At 40.1% G+C, this 19,363-nt stretch overlaps 1 protein-coding gene across 5 annotated transcripts in view; it reads left to right on the plus strand.

The window, feature by feature from the left end:
- The first annotated feature begins 1,534 nt into the window (after nucleotides 1-1,534).
- The window catches only part of OCRL (OCRL inositol polyphosphate-5-phosphatase), a 50,618-nt gene continuing 32,789 nt past the window's right edge, over nucleotides 1,535-19,363 (plus strand). For 2 of the 5 annotated variants that reach the window (XM_047843995.1, XM_047843997.1), the window contains exons 1-5: nucleotides 1,858-2,124; nucleotides 6,986-7,065; nucleotides 9,836-9,874; nucleotides 18,324-18,434; nucleotides 18,864-18,953. In XM_047843995.1, coding sequence (XP_047699951.1) covers nucleotides 1,931-2,124; nucleotides 6,986-7,065; nucleotides 9,836-9,874; nucleotides 18,324-18,434; nucleotides 18,864-18,953 — 514 coding nt within the window. In that variant the 5' untranslated portion in view covers nucleotides 1,858-1,930. Of the gene's footprint in view, nucleotides 1,784-1,857; nucleotides 2,125-6,985; nucleotides 7,066-9,835; nucleotides 9,875-14,384; nucleotides 14,508-18,323; nucleotides 18,435-18,863; nucleotides 18,954-19,363 lie in introns of those variants that run through there. The other 3 variants (XM_047843998.1, XM_047843996.1, XM_047843999.1) reach the window with 3 other exon arrangements.

Consider the following 19,363-nt stretch of genomic DNA (forward strand, 5'->3'; position numbering starts at 1 on the left):
AGAAGTGTAGAACTTCATAGGTTACCCTTGTCAGTTATATGCATCAAAAATATCTTCTCCCAGTATGTGGCTTGTCTTTTAACATGTTTATGTTGTCTTGAAGCACATACATTTTGAAATTTAATGTAGTTAAATGTATCTATTGATTCCTTTATTGTTTGCACTATCTGGTGTCTTAAAGAGCCATTCTCATTCCCTATTCCCAGCTCATAAAGATATTCTCCTATTTTCTTCGGAAAGCTGTAAAATTTTGCTTTTTCACATTTGGATCTTGAATCAACATGGGATTGAAATTTTCCTCTATGGTATGAGGTAGGGATCTAGTTTTATTATTTTCTATAGTGATGATCAGGAGTCCCAGCATCATTTAGTGAATCCATTCTTCTCCCATTGATTTGAAATGCCACATATGTTGCATATCAACTTTCCATATATGTGTGGGTCTGTTTGGGGCTCTGTATTCTGTTCTATGGGTCTGACCAGCTCCACTCCACACTGTTTTAATTACTATAGATTTAAGATCAGTCTTGCTATGGGGTGCCTGGGTGGCGCAGTCGGTTAAGTGTCCGACTTCAGCCAGGTCACGATTTCGCGGTCCGTGAGTTCGAGCCCCGCATCAGGCTCTGGGCTGATGGCTCAGAGCCTGGAGCCTGTTTCCGATTCTGTGTCTCCCTCTCTTTCTGCCCCTCCCCCGTTCATGCTCTGTCTCTCTCTGTCCCAAAAATAAATAAACGTTGAAAAAAAAAATTAAAAAAAAAAAAAGATCAGTCTGGCTATTTAGTCCAGTGTAGATTCTTGAACAAGTAAAAAATACAATTGAAACATTACTCTGAGAAGAATGTTGTTATGATTATCAACAGAGTAAAATGATCAAAGGAGATATCACAAGAGCTAACAAAGTGAATGGTGGTACAGATGGGGAGAAAACAAGGAATCTGAAAGTAACTCCAAAGAAAATATTAATAACCTTTGTTGACGGATTAGATACAGAGAAATTAGGAGAGAGGAAGAAAGCATATGGCTTCGAAGTTTCAAGCCTGAGTGGCAGTGTGAAATGACGAGTTAGTTTTATCATCCGGTATTAACGATGGGGTGTATTAGGCAAGGGGTCTGAGCTAAGGGAAGTGTATTTGGTCGTTGTCTGCTTAGACATGACCTGGAGGGGGTGCAAAGGAAGAGCAAAGGTCTGAGCTTTGAGGATTTGTCCGACGATTTCGGTGGTGGAAGGAAGAAGAGGAAGGGAAGAACATCTGAGAGGTAGAATTAACCAACACGGCGCGTTCTAACTGTAATAAGGATTTTTTTTACTGGATGATGTGGGTCCTATTGGCCCAACACATTTGAGTTTTCCCACAGGTATGGCTGTGTTTTGTTTCTGTGGCAATCTTCAAAATCCACAGAATAATTCTGGTGTCACAGGCAGCATTTAAAACGCACTCCTCCTTGGACCTGGTAGAGACGCCCGCGTCCGTCGGTCTCTCGCTGCAGTTCCTCAGGTTGGCCGCAGGGGGCGAAATCTGCGGCGGCCTGGAAAACTGACGGGGGCGCAAGGCGCCGCTCTCTCTCGGGTCAGGCTCTCGGTTCTCGGCTCGGCTCCCGGCTCCCGGCTCCCGGCTCCCGACTCCCGGCGCCCGGCGCCCGGTGCCCGGTGCTCTGCGCGGAGTTGTTCCTCAAACAGTGCGCAACCAAGGGCGGTGGGATCCGCCCGCAGTCCGCAGCCCCACTGAGCCCGGAGGCCGCCGGGATGGAGCCGCCGCTCCCGGTCGGAGCCCAGCCCCTTGCCGTATCCACCAGAGGGAAGGGGGAGGGGAGGCCGCGCAGGGCGGGAGGGGCGGGGGTCGGAGGGACTGCGGAACGCGGCAGAGGGGTGGGTGGTCGGTCGGACTCAGAGGCAGAGCCGAGCCGAGGAGGGGGGCCGGCGCGGGAGGCGATGCCTTGGGCACCCAGGAGGGCGGGCAGAGGGGCGGGAGCCTCCCTCCACCCCGCACCGCGCCACCCCTCCCCGGCCGCGCTTCTGGAGGAGACCCTTGACTGTCGCCCACATACTGTTGAGGGTATGGAGATGAAGGGTGCTCTCCGGGAGCCCTGCTTCCTGACGCTAGCCCAAAGGAACGGGCAATATGAGTAAGTAACCACCTGATTCCCACGGAGGAGGGGAGCCTGCCATTACCTCCTAACCCCAAACCGCGATAAGCCGCCCACTCTCCGTCCACTGAGGCAGCGTGGGCAACAGGTTCAGGCCCAGGTGTGAAGTGTGAGTGCTGTAGCCATGGGGCTTTGTCCCCAACTCTCAAGCCGCTAGGTCGCTCCTGGCAGTGTGGCTCAGTGGAAGGACTCAACAGGCGGGCGTTGAAGCAGGAAGCCTGGGTTTTTAGTTCCTGCCTCTGCAACTGGCATGTGTTGTGTAACCTTGGGCAAGTCAACAATGATTTCTGGGCCTTGGTGTCCTCATCGGTCAAATGAAAACATTAACTGCCTTACCTTATAGACTTTGAAAGTTGCAACTGGAGGAATAATAAATAAATGCAAAAGCGGTTTGCAAAAAGTAAAAGTGTTGTAGAAGAGCTGCGTTGTTAACCTTACAGAAGTGCCTTTTCTTAACCCATTCAACTGGTTCTTCCTGTCGCCCTACTCCCTTATTTCACTTGCTTGCAGGCATATTCATTAATTCAGTAATGGTTTAGTGTAAGCCAGTAACTGCCTCACTTATTGACTTGACTGTTAGAAAAAGTAACGAAACGTGTAGAAATATAAACAGCATTTGGCACTGTATCAGTGTGTGTTACTTTCCATTCTGCCTTGCATATATAGGAGCTCAGTAAATACTGTTGACTGGTTGAATAAGTTATTTTGATAAGCTATCACTATAGCTGCTGATCTCACTCCCTTTCCACTAATGCCTCATCTTAAAAGTATCCATGGTGACAATTACATACATAGCATAGGCCCTATTGCTCTGTGCCCAATTCACCTCCCTTGGGTCTTCTGTTGGTTTCTTGACATCGGAGTTTAAAAATCGGTGATTTTTAAATCCTGCTTTCTCCCAACATTGGATTCGGCCAATTTTTCTCGGTCCCTGCTTTTAGATCTTACAGACTCAGTCTGGGTCTATGCTGTCGAATTTACACAGAAGAAATTCCCACTGACCTAGCCTGCCCTTTCTTGAGACTCTTGCTGCCACTAACTGGACAACAGCAGGGCCTATGAAGTGGTTCTTCCTTAGGTCCTGCTTGGTCAGTTCTGTTGATGTGGTAAATTGATGTTATTTTCCCCAGATTTCATCAAATACTGAAAGACCACTTGAATAGTAAATTCAACAGAAAAGTGAATTGAAAAGTGGAATACCACTGCCACTTCCAAAGGCTAGAATGGGGTGGAGAGATGTGACCCTTGAATAAATCAGTAAATTTTTTACATCTTGGTTTCCTCTTCTGTAAAAACAATGTTTTGAGGATTAAATAAAATAGCTACATTGTTGAGATGACCACAGCCTCAGATATGGTTCCTTGGTTTGATAGGGTTGGAACTCTAGTTAGCTAATAGGGGAGTGAGCAGCTGGCCTTGAGATGAATGCCTCATTCTATCTTGCCTCATGTGGTAGGAGAACTGGTAAACTCGGAGTGATAGCTCTATTTGTGTCCTCTCCACAAAGAAATGAAAGTTTTATGTTCCATATCTGTTTGAGTTAAGGGGGTATAGCAACAACTGAGACTTAATTGGCTTGGTGTGTGCCAGGTACTCTTCTGAGCACTTTGTATGAATTAGTTCATTTAACCCTCATGTCAGGGTTACTGTGAAATTGTGATATTATCACCATCACCCCCATTTTCTAGATACAGAAATTGAGGCACAGAGAGATTAAGTCACTTGTTCATAGTTAGGAAGTAGCATACCTGAGATTTGAACACATGTAACATTTCAGAATGACACCGTTTGAGAAGTTTCTTTTGAAATCATTTATTGGAGATACCGACTATTGTCATACCATCTATAATCCTCACATTCTTGTCTCATGGGTACCTTCTCTGACTTGGGCTCTTCTCACAACTTTTTTCCTTTGGTCTTTTTATTCTAGAACTTGAAGTCTGTTTTAGTATTTAGTACTGTAGTTCCTGCTGTCAACCTGCTGTCAATAGGAGAAATTTAGTTGAGAGAGTAAAATTACAATTGAAAATAAGGGTTTTTTTCAAGGAGACTGGATTATGATGCAACCTGTTTCATCTTTAACCTTCCTTGAACAAATCAAAGTATTTCCTAGGATAATGCTGAGTCTGCATTCAAAATTTGTTACTGTTTTCTGTTTGACAACACTCAAGTTCTAATTTCCATTGTTTTGTCATACACCTATTATTTTTCATCTTTCTGTTCTGAAAGTAATGATTACATTTAGGAAGAATTTTTTAAAAAAAATTTTAAGTAGGCTCCATGCCCAATATGGAGCTTGAACTCATGACCCTGAGACCAAGAGTCGTATGCTCTACTGACTGAGCCAGCCATGAACTCCAGAAGAATTTTTATACTTATTCTTAACCCTGTTCTTGCTACAATTTATTTAGTGACTAACACATGGTAGATATTGTGGAATTGACTTAAATTCCAAGTTGATCTTTGTTTTGTGATGGATTTTTTGGGGGGAGGTTGCATTTTTAAATTGAGATATAATTGACATATATTAGTTTCAAGTGCACAACACAATGATTCAATATTTGTATATATTGTGAAATGACCACAGTAAGGCTCCTTAACATCCATCACCATACATAGTTACAGATTTTTTTCTTATGATGAGAACTTTTGAGATCTACTCTCTTAGCACCTTTCAAATATACAGTACAGTATTATTGATTGTAGTCACCATGCTATACATTACATCCCCATGACTTATTTATTTTATAACTGGAAGTTTGAGCCTTTTGACCCCCTCCATCCATTTCACCTACCCCCCACCTCTAACCACCACCTATCCTCTGTATCTATGATTTTGGTTTTTTGGTTTTGTTTTGTTTTTAGATTCTACATATAAGTGAGATCATATGATATTTGTCTTTTTCTACCTTATTTCACTTAGAATAATGCCCTCAAGGTCCATCTATGTTGTCCCTTTTGTGAGGGCTTTTAACAGTACAACCTAGTTCAAGCTTTAACTGCTAATATCAAACACTGTCTTTTTAGTCATTTCTTGGAGATTGTATTGGTTTGTGTTCATTTTCCCCAAAGTAAGCTCTTCCTCCTTCACTCTTGCTTTTTATCTAGTTTCTGATCTCCATCTGGGTTTATAGGACTCTGCTTGACTCATGAATTTTGCACATTGAAAGGAGCCTGCCCCATATTCCTCTAGTCACCTTAAAATATGAACCCCTACAGATTAGGCATGCAGAATCAGAGCAGAAAGACAGCATTAATACTTTTATTTCCCTTAGTTCTATCTGAGCAATTCCTTTCCCCATGTGATCTCCTTTAAAGTTAATACATTTGGGGCACCTGGGTGGCGCAGTCGGTTAAGCGTCCGACTTCAGCCAGGTCACGATCTCGCGGTCCGGGAGTTCGAGCCCCGCGTCAGGCTCTGGGCTGATGGCTCAGAGCCTGGAGCCTGTTTCCGATTCTGTGTCTCCCTCTCTGTCTGCCCCTCCCCCGTTCATGCTCTGTCTCTCTCTGTCGCAAAAATAAATAAACGTTGAAAAAAAAAATAAAGTTAATACATTTGAAAAAAATTCAAAAAGCTAAAACAAGCCCCTGAGAAGACATCAAACTAGAAATAAAGCCCTTCAGAACAATGACATTTTTTAATGTCAGGTTGAACAAATTATATTTAGAAATTTATCTCTGTTTATAGCTTAGTGAAACTGGTTCATTGATTCAACCAATATTTATTGAGCATCTCTTAGGCAGGAGGCAAACTGAATATGATAGGGTCTTTGTTTTCAAGGAGCTCAAATCAATGAAGGAAATAAATATAACTGCAATGAAGGGTGTAAATGCTCTAGTAGAGGGGCAAACAAAGGGGACCAAACAAAGGGGACTGCTTCTGCTTGGGGGAATTAGGAAAAGCTGCAAAGAGGAGGTGATATTTGAGCTGGGTCTCGGAAAGAATAGAAGAGTGTTCCTGGCAAAAAGAACCACCTGAAGACTGCTTGATTTGGGGAAGCTAGGAGATGTTCAGAATGGTCGTTTTACCAGTAGGTCATACCTTGATCCTGGGCCACTAAGGATAAGCAGTAAATGAAAATTAATATTTCAGGAGTACCTAGGAATTTAGAAGTCCTTCATTTCATACTGGGAGGCCAAATCAGTTATATTTACCTAGAAATACCAGCATGAAGTTGGAAACCATAGTAAAACACAAGGAATATAAGGCACTGGTTGTGATATCTGCTGCCTTGGTCACAGGTTATGTTAACTGATCCAGCTGGCTGGGCACCTCTTCTTACTTCTCCATGAACCTGAATAGTCGTTTGAAGAGATAGAGCCATTCTTTGGTAAAAGCCAGAGGAATATAATCTGAAAGCTAATTTATGAAATTTCTAATTCACTTATTCAGCAAACTTGAGTGACTGCTATGTGCCAAGCACTGTGATAGTTGCTAGAAATACTATGGTGAAAATGCAATCATAAGTCTGCCTTCATGGCATTCACACCTAGCTATTCTTTGCTCTAGTATACATACTCTGAAGGTGTATGCACTATAATCCTTGCTTTTGAGATTGTAAGCTGTTTTTAGGACATAGACTATTATATATTCTTTATGGCATAGGACAGTGTGGGTATTCAGATACTGATCGTCACTAACATTCTCTTAGATCTCGAGTGATATCTCACTGTCATGATGCTCAGATCCAGGAAATATATGAGATATAGTAAGTAACATGAGATATAGTAAGTCTAATAAATATGGACCAGATTTGTTTAACAACACAGCAGTATATTTTGTTGTTAAATGTTTGGGTTTTTCAGTAGCCATTCGTTGATGCCTTCTTCTGTTTCCTAGGTTAATAATCCAGTTGCGTGAGAAGGAACAGCATGTTCAAGATATCATTCCTATAAATAGCCACTTTAGATGCGTTCAAGGTACTAGCTTTAATTGCCTAGCTAGTTTTACAGTGTTTTTCCTTAGTCGTTCTTGCATTGTCTAATACCATACATATTTAAATATGTCACTGCACATAAAATGAAATGTATTAGTCTTTGCATAAAGTGATAACATTACTAAGCTACCATTGAGAACATGGTAAATACTTTGTCTATGAGTGCTGAAGGGCTATACTGAAATATGTATAGACTCACCTGCTTCCCTGGCTGGGTGTTAGAGATGTATGTAGTCTCTTACCTATGTAGGTAGTCTTTTATTCTTATGGACTTCTATGTGGATTTAAATGACATTCTTGGTTTAACAAACACACTGCTCATTGTAAAGTATCAAGGTCACTGGATTCACACACATTCAGTACTTTCTCCCCACACTGTTTGAAGTTAAAACATTTGGCAACATGCCTTACCAGATTTTAATACCTTACACTCAATTGTGCTGATTCTCAGACCTTGATGTTGGTGAATCATACTCCAGAGAGGACATATTTGGCTTCGTGCCCTCAAATTTGGGGACAGAGAACAGAAAATCTGTTGTTTCATCTGCTACAATGAGACTCAAAATTTGGGAGCTTTGTGTGGGAAGTGTTGCTTCTGTCGTCTCACATTGCTCTAGAAGGAAAATTGATTACTAGAGAACAAACGCATTATGTTTCCAGTAGGTTCATTGGCTTTGTCAGAAAGAAACATTCTGTATCAGCTGTAGCTTCTTGAAAAACTTGAATCTTACCTTGCATGGATTCTTTTTTAAACTACATTGAACTTTTTTTTATCACAGAAGTAATATGTATACTGTAGAAAGTTTGGAAAGAACAGAAAATAAGTACATTCCCATCCTTCAGGAACAAACACATAACATTTTCCCTTTTTTTTTTTTTTTTACACATGTAACTTTCAGGGTGGGCAGAACTCACACTATATGTAGTTTTTTGTCTGTTCTGCATGCCATCATATTATGAGTGCTTTTCCATGCTATAAATAGGTAGTGTACTATTCCATTTTATGAATAGCCTATAATGTAAGTATTCCCGTGTTTGACATTTGAGTTATTTTTTGCTAGTTTAAATAGTAATGTGATGAATATCTCTGTACATAAATCTTCTTGCACATCTCATATTAGGATTTATTCCTGTAAGTAGAAATACTAAGTGGGTATGACTTTTTAAGACAACATTGTATTGAGAATTAAAAACAACAGTCTCCACATTGTGTAGAAGAGTGAAATAGCCGTTTAGCCTGACCTGTGTGAGAGTTACATGTTGAACAAGGCACTTGCCTGCCATAGTAAGTTGCTGTGGTCACTTTACTTTTCATGGGGTAGTACCCTTTATTACATACCTAGCCCTTTAAGGAGGAGAAAAACTAAAGAACACAACTTTAGGTTTTCGCATCCTATTAGCCCTCTACCTTTTTGTACTACTTCTACAGTCTCTTTAACTCTCTTTCTCTTAGTATTGTTTTTAATAAGAAATATAAGGTAGATTGTTAGGTTGGAATCTAAGAAAATATGTGTGTGCACACATAGTCGTTCCCCATAACAAATCTAGAATGGCTACCTCCTTGAGTTTTCACATCCTTTGTTTCCCAGCCTGTGCATCCATTTTGATAAGTCTATAAATACTTGGGTTTTAAGGAATTAAAGTTACTGAAGAACAGTGGGGAACTTAAAGTACTATGTCCTGATTCACTATTGTCTGTTGATTCATCATGCTAGTAAGGATATTGAGGCTATTTTTTTAATATTAGACTACTTAGTTCCTTACCATAGCTTCTGTAGTAACTGAATAATGCAGCCAAATATACAATCTGGGCTTCTGAAGGAGCTAGAAAAGGCTGAGGCTACTCCATCTGGCCAAGGTAGATCCAGACTAATCCTAAGGAGTCAGTACCCAGAGTTCAACTAGCCAGGAGGGTCTTACAGGTGCTGTTGGCCAAATCCAGGGAAGTCCAAGAGGAAGAGATGGGTTGGATCTAGACACTGGAGCTAAGGAAAGAAGTTCAGGACAGCCGGGGGAGGGGAGAAAACCGAGCTCTGAACTACAGAGACTGTGCTTTGCCCTGTTTTATACTTCCTTGTTGGGTGTGGTAGACCCCACCCAGGTATTAAATTGTAGCCTGAAGGTAAAGAACTGAAGGTATTCTCTGATCCTAAACATGGCAAAGGCTGAAGAAAGGAGATTGCTGGAAGTTTTCGGAGACTAGGTCCAAGTTAAGAAAATAATTCACTTCTGGGCCTTTGGGGTCACTTTCTTGACTTTTTATAAGAATTATCTAGGGACACCTGCCTGGCATAGTTGGTAGAGCATGTGACTCTTGATCTCAGTGTTTTAAATTGAAGCCCCATGTTGGGTGTAGAGATTACTTAAAAATAAAATCTTAAAAAAAAAGAATAAATGACACAGATTATATTAAAGTCAGTATGTTTTGGTTGAGGGGAATTAAACTCCCCTTCACTTGAATTAACATGTTCTTATATTGCCTACTATTGTCATTGCTTGATTTGCTTTGAGTTGTTCCATTCAGTTATTTGTTTAGTTTTCTTTTAGTTGAATTGCCATAATCTTTAGAACCTAGTGCTACCAAAATCCATTTTTAAAAATGCTAAACAAAAAAACAAAGGATTTGTAAAATGTATTGTAAGACCTAGGAGTGGTGATTGAGAGAAGCAGTTATTTACTTAGGCATGTACTTCTTTTAGTTGTAATGAATGGTTTTCCCTTCCCTAATCTTGTTCTTTCTTCTTTTCCCTCAGAAGCAGAAGAAACTCTTTTGATTGATATAGCTTCAAACAGTGAGTATCTTTCTGAGTGGAGTTCATTTTTGTTCAACAAATATTTAATTGAATACCCACTATATTCAAGACACCTTTTTTGGCACATTTTTATTTTACTGTCTTATTCTGTATTCTTCATTTTCTATTTTTTTTAATGTTTATTTATTTGGGGGGGCACACATGAGCCTGAGTGGGGGAGGGGCAGAGAGAGAGAATATCCCAAGCAGGCTCTGCTGTGTCAGCACAGAGCCCACCGAGGGGCTCGATCTCACAAAGTGTGACATCTTGACCTGAGCCGAAATCAAGAGTTGGAAGCTTAACTGACTGAGCCACCCAGGTGCCTCTATTCTTCATTTTCTTAAGGCAGCCATGTGAATTAGCATTGTCCTCCCAAAAACATTTAGGCTAAGCATAAGAAAAAGCAGGTGGCTGGCAAGAATCTTTAAAAAGTTGAAAATATGATCTGCTTGTCTAATGCTGAACTTCTTTGAGCCATCAGTATTTTTGCCATCAGTTAAATCATTACTGTGGAATTAAAAATTCCAGAAAGAGCCAGAAAATGTTTAAAGCACATAAGATTTATGAGTGGTTTTGTTTTTATTTTAACTGCTATTATATTTTTAAAAATTTTCTGACTTGCTTTTTAGTTTTGGATATTAAATCATAATTTTTTCCTTTATTTTATCATTTTGGGAGGCTATAGAGTCACTCTCGTACCAGATACCTTGCTTTTCCCAAGCTACCCTTTTTTCCTTAAAATAATTTTGGTCTTTTATTTAACCTCCATCCCCTCAAGGCATCCCTTTATCAGGAAGAACATGATCTTCCTTCTCACTGTTTCAGTTCTCTCATTTTTATCTGTTTGAAGCAAATCATCTTGACTTTCTGTGCAAGCTTTTCTCTGTTTATCATCTAATTGTACTGTGTTATGGGGAGGAGAAAATGGGCACTTGAATGCTACCTTGACTAGTCTGTGGTTGCTATGGAAAAGAGTTTGTGATCACATAAATGTAAATCAAAGTGGTTGCCTTATCTCCTGGTTGAGTCCTTGGATAGTGGGGCTTAGCCCTTACCTTGGGGCTATGGGTTATACATAACTTTGTTTAGAAACAGTCTCTGTACTTGCCACCATTAATTTGTATTGAACAGTTTAGATAGGCTTTTTCTGGTTTGGGTTTTATTATTCTTTTCATTGGTCATGGATTTTAGAAGTCTTAACGGTTGATTCTGAAAGGCTAAATAAACCCAGCTGCTAACTTCTGCAGGTATCCAAGAGAGCAAATAACTTTCTATCTCTGTCTTACTGTGCTTAGAAAGGAGAAGGCAGAAACAACACTAAAAAAGCAAAATTTGAGCAAAGGCATTTCAGCAGTGACTGGCATTGCTGCTGAAATAAGATGTTGAAATGTCCTGTTCTTGCTGTAGAAATAGATATTTGATCTAAGGCTGAAAAAGTTAAACTGAGCTGTGCTTTTTCTCTCATAAACATTTATGGCATTAGTTGTTTTGGCCTTGCCTACATAGAAATTAGCCATGTGTTGTTCTGTCCAGAGTTCCAGTTACTGGATCACAGCAAGGTAATAGTTCAGTAACCACTTGAATAAAATCCTTTGTTACGTCTGCCGATTTAGTAATATTTGCAGTGAAATAAGATTTTATCATGATTCTTGGGCTTCATACATAAACCTTTAAAGCACACAGTATGTTGCTTGAGGGAGGCCCTGGGTTTGTTTGTAGTCCTGATTTTAACATAAATATGTGTTTTCCCATTATCTGCATGTTGGTATTAAACATTTTAAAATAATTTTTTTCTGATTGTAGAGGAAATAGACATATCTTCATTATAAACAATTTGAAGAATTTAGAAAAGTTTAAAGTACCAAATTAAAATTATGCTTCTGCAACCTAGAGATCAGCACTGTAGTTAATATTGTATCTCCTTCCAGTTTTCTATTTCTACTTTTGTATGATTGGAATCTTTAAACAAAATTTTTTTTAATGTTTATTTATTTTTGAGAGAGAGAGAGACAGAGCATGAGCGGGAGAGGTACAGAGAGGAAGGGAGACACAGAATCCGAAGCAGGCTCCAGGCTCTTAGCTGTCAGCACAGAGCCCGACGTAGGGCTTGAACCCACAGACTGAGATAATGACCTGAGCCAAAGTCGGACGCCCAACCGACTGAGCCACCCAGATGCCCCAATACGATTGGAATCTTTATATGTAGCTTTTATCCTGCATTTTCATTTAATATTTTATTGTAACTTTTTTTCCATGTTATTTAAAATTATTTAAAAACATGATTTTTAAAGACTAATATTTCACCATAGGTATGTGCCAAATTTTATTGAATTAACTCCTTTACAAAATTAAGACACTATCAAGGAACATGGTCTATCATTCTACTTCTTTAGGTCCTCTTTATATTTCTCAGTAACGTTTTATGTTTTCTTCATATATATCATACATTTGTAGGTTAAGGATTTTATGGTACATTTTATTTGTTTGAGTGCTGTTGTCAGTGGAATCTTTTTCTAATTGCTTATTTCTATTATATAGAGAAGTTATTGAGTTTTAGATATTTATTTTTTTATCTAGCCACTTTATAGAAATATATTTTAAATTTTGGGGGTTCTGTTTATTTTGTTTTTTGGTTTTGATAGACGGCCGTGGTCATCTACAAATAATAATTTTGTTTCCTTTTTAGTAGCTACAACTATTAGTTTTGCTTTGTGTCTCATTATACCAATGAGAATTTTAAGACCAATATTAAATAATGATGATAATCCTTGTTTGGCTCCTATTTTCAGTAAGAAAGCCTCAGGTGGTGCTTCATTGTTGAGGACATTATTGCCTGTGGATTTGATAGGGTTTTTTTAAAAAACCATATTAAGAAACTCCATTTCAAGTTTGTGTGGTTTTTAAGATCATGAGTGTATATTGAATTTTATCAGATGTCTTTACACTATTTGTAGTGTAAAGGAATATTGTTATTCCTTATTTGTCCCATCGATGGACTGTATTATATTAATTTCCTAATAATAAATCTTCCCTTATTCATTATTCAACAAATATTTGTTGAGTGCCTTCTGTTTGCCAAGCACTGTTCTAAGTGCTGCAGAATCAGTAGAGAACAACATAGCTAAGATTGCTGCTCCTGCTTTTGTTCTTGCTTCTGTGCTGTTTGGTACTAGTGTCACACAGATACCTATAATCCATCGTATAAAAATATGAATACCTTTTATGTGTCAGGCACTGTGCTGGTCTAAGGATATATCAGAAAGCAGTATAGTCATGGTACTTCATTTAATAGTGCAGGAAACAGACTTTAAACTGATAAGGTATAGATACTTACATAATTGCAGTTTTGATCAATGCTATCAAGGAGAAATACAAAGAGTTTATAAAACGGCTGACTAAATTAGGTGGCATGGTCAGGGAAGGCCTATTTAATAAGTACCATTTAAATTGAGACCAGAGGGGCTAAGTAAGACGGGTAAAAATGGGGGAGAGAAAAGTATGCCAGGTAGAAGGAACCACATGTGTAAAGGTCTCAAATTGGGTAAGTAGCTTGACACCTTTGAAATAAAAGAAGGCCAGGGTGGTTGGAACAAGGCTTAGGCATCAAGTTAGGATGGGGTAAGGCCAGATCCAGTAGTATCTTGTAAGTCATGGTGAGGAATCTGGATTTTTATATTAAAAAAAAAATGGGAAGAATATGAAGGATTTTATCCCAGGGTGTCAATCATTTGCATGGAAATCAGTTAGGAAGCTGTTTCCAGAGTTTAAGCTAGAGACTATGAGTATGGTGGCAGTATAAATGGAGAGAAGTAGACGGATTTGATAAATGTTTTCAGAGGTTAACTCAGCAGAGGTTGGTTTGGGCATGGGGGTAAGTTAGAGAAGTGTCAGAGATGAATCTTGGGTTACTAGCATGAATGTGGATGATGGTACCATTTGCCAAAATAAGAACATTGTGGGAGGAATGAGTTTTCCTTTGAGGGGGTCATGAGTTCAGTTTTAGCTATATTTAGTTTGAAATTTCTTTGAGACATTTGAGTGTAGATTATAAATTGACAGTTGAATGTATGCATCTGAAGCTCTAAAGAAAGGTCTGGGCCACTAGCACACAGATGTATTTGAAACCCTGAGAGATGATATGATTGAAAATAGAGCTGTGCTCTCAGATACGTTAGTTTCTAGCTACATGTGCCTATTTAAATTAATTAGAAATAAAATTAGAAGTTCAGTTCCTCAAAGTAGTCACATTTCAAGTACTCAGTAGCCACATGTGATTATTGGTTACCATATTGGACAATGCTGATACAGAGTGAGAAAAAGGTTTAGGACTGAACGTTAAGGAATTCTGCTTTTTTAAAGGTTAGATAGAGGAGGAGATACCTCAAAGGGCACTAAAAAATTAGTGATCAAAGACAGAGGCAAACTAGATGAGGATGGTATCATAGAATCCTTTGGAAAAGAGTATTCAAGGAGTGGTCAACTATTGATTTCTACTGATAGGTCTGATAAGATGACTGAAGAGGATCCATTGGATTTAGCAATTTGGAGGTTCTTGGTGACCTTAACAAAGCTATTTCAGAGGGGTGGTGGGAGCCAAAGTCATATTGGAATGGATTAAAGAGAGAAATGGGAGGTAAGTAGTGACTGTGTGTTTTTAATAAAGCTTTACTCTGGAGGGGAATGTAGAGATGGACTGGAGTTGGAGGGAAATACAGGGTCCAGGAAGGTTATTGTTTTTCAAATGGGGAGAATTTAGAACACAATTTGTTTCTTTTAATTTTTTAAAGTTCATTTATTTTATCTTGAGAGAGACAGCACGAGTTGGGGAGGGGCAGAGAGAAAGGGAGAGAGAGAATCCCAAGCAGGCTCCGCAGTGTTGGCACAGAGCCTGACATGGAGCTCAGACTCACGAAACTGTGAGATCATGACCTGAGCCGAAACCAAGAATCAGGTACTTAACAGACCGAGTCACCAGGCACAATTTAATTTAATGCTAATGGGAAGGAGCCTGTGAAAGGGGGAGATGAAAGATATTGGGGGGAGGTGTCTAGCGAATGATTGTGAGTGTAAAATTCCTGAGAGAACTAGAGGGGTTATAATTCAAAGAGAAGGTGGTCTTTGATAGGAGGGCTCTTCTTATATCAGAAGGGAAAGGAGAAGATGGGTACAAATACAGGTAGCTTTCCATGTGGTGCCTTCCATTTCCTCTGAAGCATGAGGTGAAGCAATCAGCTTGGAATGAGAGGGTTTGAGAAGAGGGGGATCCACAGATAAATGAGGAGGTGCGAAGTAGGTTTTCCAGATAGTAGTGGGAGACTAGTTGACTATTGAAACTTAACATTACTTCCTATCATAGAGGGCCAGATTGAAGTTAGCAATCAATTTGTAATGTGTGTGTGTGTGTGTGTGTGTGTGTGTGTGTGTGTGTGTGTGTTTACTCCCTCTGGAGTAAGGCAGTTGGATTTCTGAGGGTTGAAAGTTAATCAGGTAGGGGCTGTGGAGGAACAGAGTGGTAAGGCAGTTCTGGGCTTTTGCAACAGAGTTTTTTGGTTTTTTTTTTTTAGTGTTTATTTATTTTTGAGACAGAGAGAGACAGAGCATGAACGGGGGAGGGGCAGAGAGAGAGGGAGACACAGAATTGGAAGCAGGCTCCAGGCTCTGAGCCATCAGCCCAGAGCCCGACGCGGGGCTCGAACTCACGGACCGCGAGATCGTGACCTGAGCTGAAGTCAGACGCTTAACCGACTGAGCCACCCAGGCGCCCCTGCAACAGAGTTTAATGATGACATCTGTTTGATAAAATGGGAAGTGAATGTAGGAGTGTGTGAATGGACACTGAGTAGAAGGCTGGAGGTTCCCATTTGAGCAAGTAAGCTGGAAATAGCAGGTCAGAGTTGGGTATTTTAATTAGAGATTTATGAGGTGATAGTGTTTCTATGATGAAAAATTTCAGGGTATAACTGAGGGAGTCCCCATAGGGACTGAGGGAGTAGGTGGCTGAGATGGTGGGGCAAGGTCATTGCATGAGCAAGTTGAAGATGTTTGCTGTGTTTTCTGTGTTAATTTGGAAGGGACTCAAATTTAAGCCAAGAGTTTGAGTGGAGAGGAAGTCATATGAGTCAGGTATTGAATCCTGGATTCAGAAGTTTTGGGAAGGATGGCACATGATCTCATGGGGGAGGGAAGGGAAGAAGCTGGTATAGCCCAGTGGGTGAACCTCGAAGGAGAAAGGATTTGTCCTGAGGGAGGAGAAGAGGGAATGGTCTACAGTTGGCGTTAGGACAAAAAAGGACACCAGTCTTAAATTCCATAGGGTGTGAGAGACCATAAACAACATCCAGGGATAAGCCACTTTGCAGATGACTCTTTGGTTTTTAATCTGGATGCACATGAATCACTTGGGGAGTATTTTAAAAACTACCAGTGCCTGGGCTTCACCCCCTGACATTCTGCTTTATTGGCCTGGGATGGGATGCAAATGTCTGTTTTCTAAAAATGCCTCTGGTAATTCTAATGCATTTTGTTGAGAGTTACTGAGAGACATAGGGAATGTTCAGAGAAGTTTGAGGATATAGGAGTGCCTGCTGGTCACACAAAGAGGCCAGGGGGTTTTGGAAGGAAGAGTAGTAGAAGGTTGGGTCATGGGATAATTTGTCCTCTTTCCCATACAACATGGTGAGAGAACATCCAATGTTATTTTGTAAGCAATTTCTGGAATTTTCTGTTAAATGAGTCAGTGTATTTTTTGTGTTTGCTAAAATATATCTTTCAAGGATTGTGGGAGAGAGAGAAAATGTATTATTGTTTAAGTTTTATCAGATAGAGACTGATCTTTTCATTTCTTTTCTACTTTTAATATAAATTATCTGAGAAAGGGAGGACTACTTGTGCCCTGAAGGTTTTCCCTGTATCTTCAAGGCTGCGATAACTGACAGCCTTTATTCATGCCCTTCATTTTTTTCTTCTCCTTACATTAACACCCTCAGTAATTTTCTTATCTGTGGTCTGCTTGGGTGCCTCCTTTCTCAGTATTTTTACCTCTTTTCTTCTAATCACTAAATCTGTGAAGATAGAAACTTACAGAAATACAAAGGAAAAAGAGTCAGAGGTTCACAAGTGGATTTCCAACATAAGAAACTAGGATTTTCATTTCATTTTCTCATCTCTTTGTCATTTACAAGTATGAAAGAGGTTCAATAGTCATTGATTAAATGCCTTCTGTCTGTGAAGTCTGACATTCATTGTCACCAGTAAAGAAACCAACCATCCTGGTTTGCCTGAGACTTTCCCAGTGTTCGCTTTGAAAGTCCTGAGTCCTGGGGCGCCTGGGTGGCGCAGTCGGTTAAGCGTCCGACTTCAGCCAGGTCACGATCTCGCGGTCCGTGAGTTCGAGCCCCGCGTCGGGCTCTGGGCTGATGGCTCAGAGCCTGGAGCCTGTTTCCGATTCTGTGTCTCCCTCTCTCTCTGCCCCTCCCCCGTTCATGCTCTGTCTCTCTCTGTCCCAAAAATAAATAAAACGTTGAAAAAAAGAAAGTCCTGAGTCCTGAGAAGCCCCTCCATCCCAGACAGTCTGGGAGCTCCTCGGAAGTGTTGTGTTGGATAACTTGTATGTGTAGCCCACTTCTTGCTCTCAAGGAGCTTATGGTTTCCAGGAGCATGAGAAAGCAATATATGTAGTAAGTCAGTTAAATAAGAATATAAACAAGTACATAGGTTTCCTGGATCACCATATCCAGACCATTGATATGGATGAGAACTAGGGCATCAGAAAAAGGGAGACAGTATATTAGACACATAAGAAACTAAAGTCCTAGATAACTTTACTATTAATTATACTGTTTTCCAGTTGGCTGTGCTTGAACCAGGCCACTCCTAGTCATAGGTCATTATATTGCTTTCATATGTTTATTCAAGATATGCATTGTTTACTTGAGGTAATGAGATCTAGATGCTTCTTTCCGGAATAATTCAAACCAATTCCACTACTCTTTTCTTTTTTAATTAGTTTGTAAATTCAATTGTCTAGGTACAATGTGTACCTAGGAGCAAACCATCTTATTTTCTTTATTCCCTTTATGCTTTAGATACTCTTACTATATGATCTGTATTTGAAATGGTAGGAATCTACGGCTGGAAGATGGGAGGAGGGTGGTTGGGGAATTGATCTTTTGTTAGAATTTGGTCCCTACGTTGACAATGGAGACTATGATTTCAATATCACTGTACTGGGCTGCTCATTGACACAGTTCATCGGCCCCTTAGATTTCCCTGTCTGTATTACACCCCCACCACAACAAATCCCCTGATCCTGTAGATATGCTTCCTACATTAGAAGTCTTAGAATATGTGTGATCTGGACCTTCTCTTGTTAAACTAATAAGTTGAGAATCTGACCCCAAGAAAGCACATATTCCATAGCTGTATGTGTATGGATTTCACTTCTTTTTAGGTGGCTGCAAAATTCGGATTCAGGGAGACTGGACCAGGGAGCGCCGCTTTGAAATCCCTGATGAGGAACATTGTTTGAAGTTCCTCTCAGAGGTCCTTGCTGCTCAGGAAGGTAACTCAAGACTCAGCAGTTTTCTTTCTACTTGTTTGAATGGCAGTGACATTCTGGCATGCAGATGCAGAGGCAAGCAGCCGTTAGCAAAGTACCTCACCCCTTGAGTCTTCATAGCTGATTTTTCTTCCTTCAGGAATGAACCAGGGTTAGGCTAGAGAACAGGTGTATTCAGCTATAAGGAAGGACACTGAGCCATTTTCCAGAATCTTCAGTGTCACAGCATGGACAGGTTACTGAAGACAGTAATCCTCCTTCTGTTCCCAGATCATCCCAGAGCTGCCCTTATTCTCTTAGTCTCTTCCTTTACATGCAAGAATGCTTCTGGTCCCTGCATTTGAGGAGTGCTGAATGAATGGCTTTTGGTTATGGTAAAATTCACTCAGTGAAGGGCTCCCCTGTTTCTGACCATGACTCTTATCTCTCTAGCTCAGTCACAGCTTCTTGTTCAAGAGCCAAAGGACTCATCTAGCTGGTACCAGAAATTAGACACTAAGGACAAACCTTCTGCTTTTTCAGGTACTGAAAAGATTCTCTTTTGCCTGGTTGCTATGATCATTGCAGAGTCAATAGATTTTATCTGGACAGATAAGATAGTGTGGATTAATGTCAATCTCAGACACCTTCTCCTATGGAGTGGTTTTATTGAGTTCATGCCCACTGACTGATGTTCATTCCTGATATTTTCTGTGGCATGTTAGCTCCTCAGGAGCCAGCTTAGCAGTGTGGTAAAGATTGGCGTGCTCCAGGGCCAAACTGCTTGGGTTTAAATTCCAATTCTACGACTTGCTAGTTACATATGACCTTGGTCAAGTTACTCAACAATGCTGAGTTTCCATTTCTTTTTCTGTAACATGGGAAGATTTTTAACACTACTGGCCATATGGGGTCTTTGTGATGATCAAAAGAGATAATAATATAATCCCTTA

Source organism: Prionailurus viverrinus, chromosome X, assembly GCF_022837055.1.
Source record: "Prionailurus viverrinus isolate Anna chromosome X, UM_Priviv_1.0, whole genome shotgun sequence".
Lineage (NCBI taxonomy): Eukaryota > Metazoa > Chordata > Mammalia > Carnivora > Felidae > Prionailurus > Prionailurus viverrinus.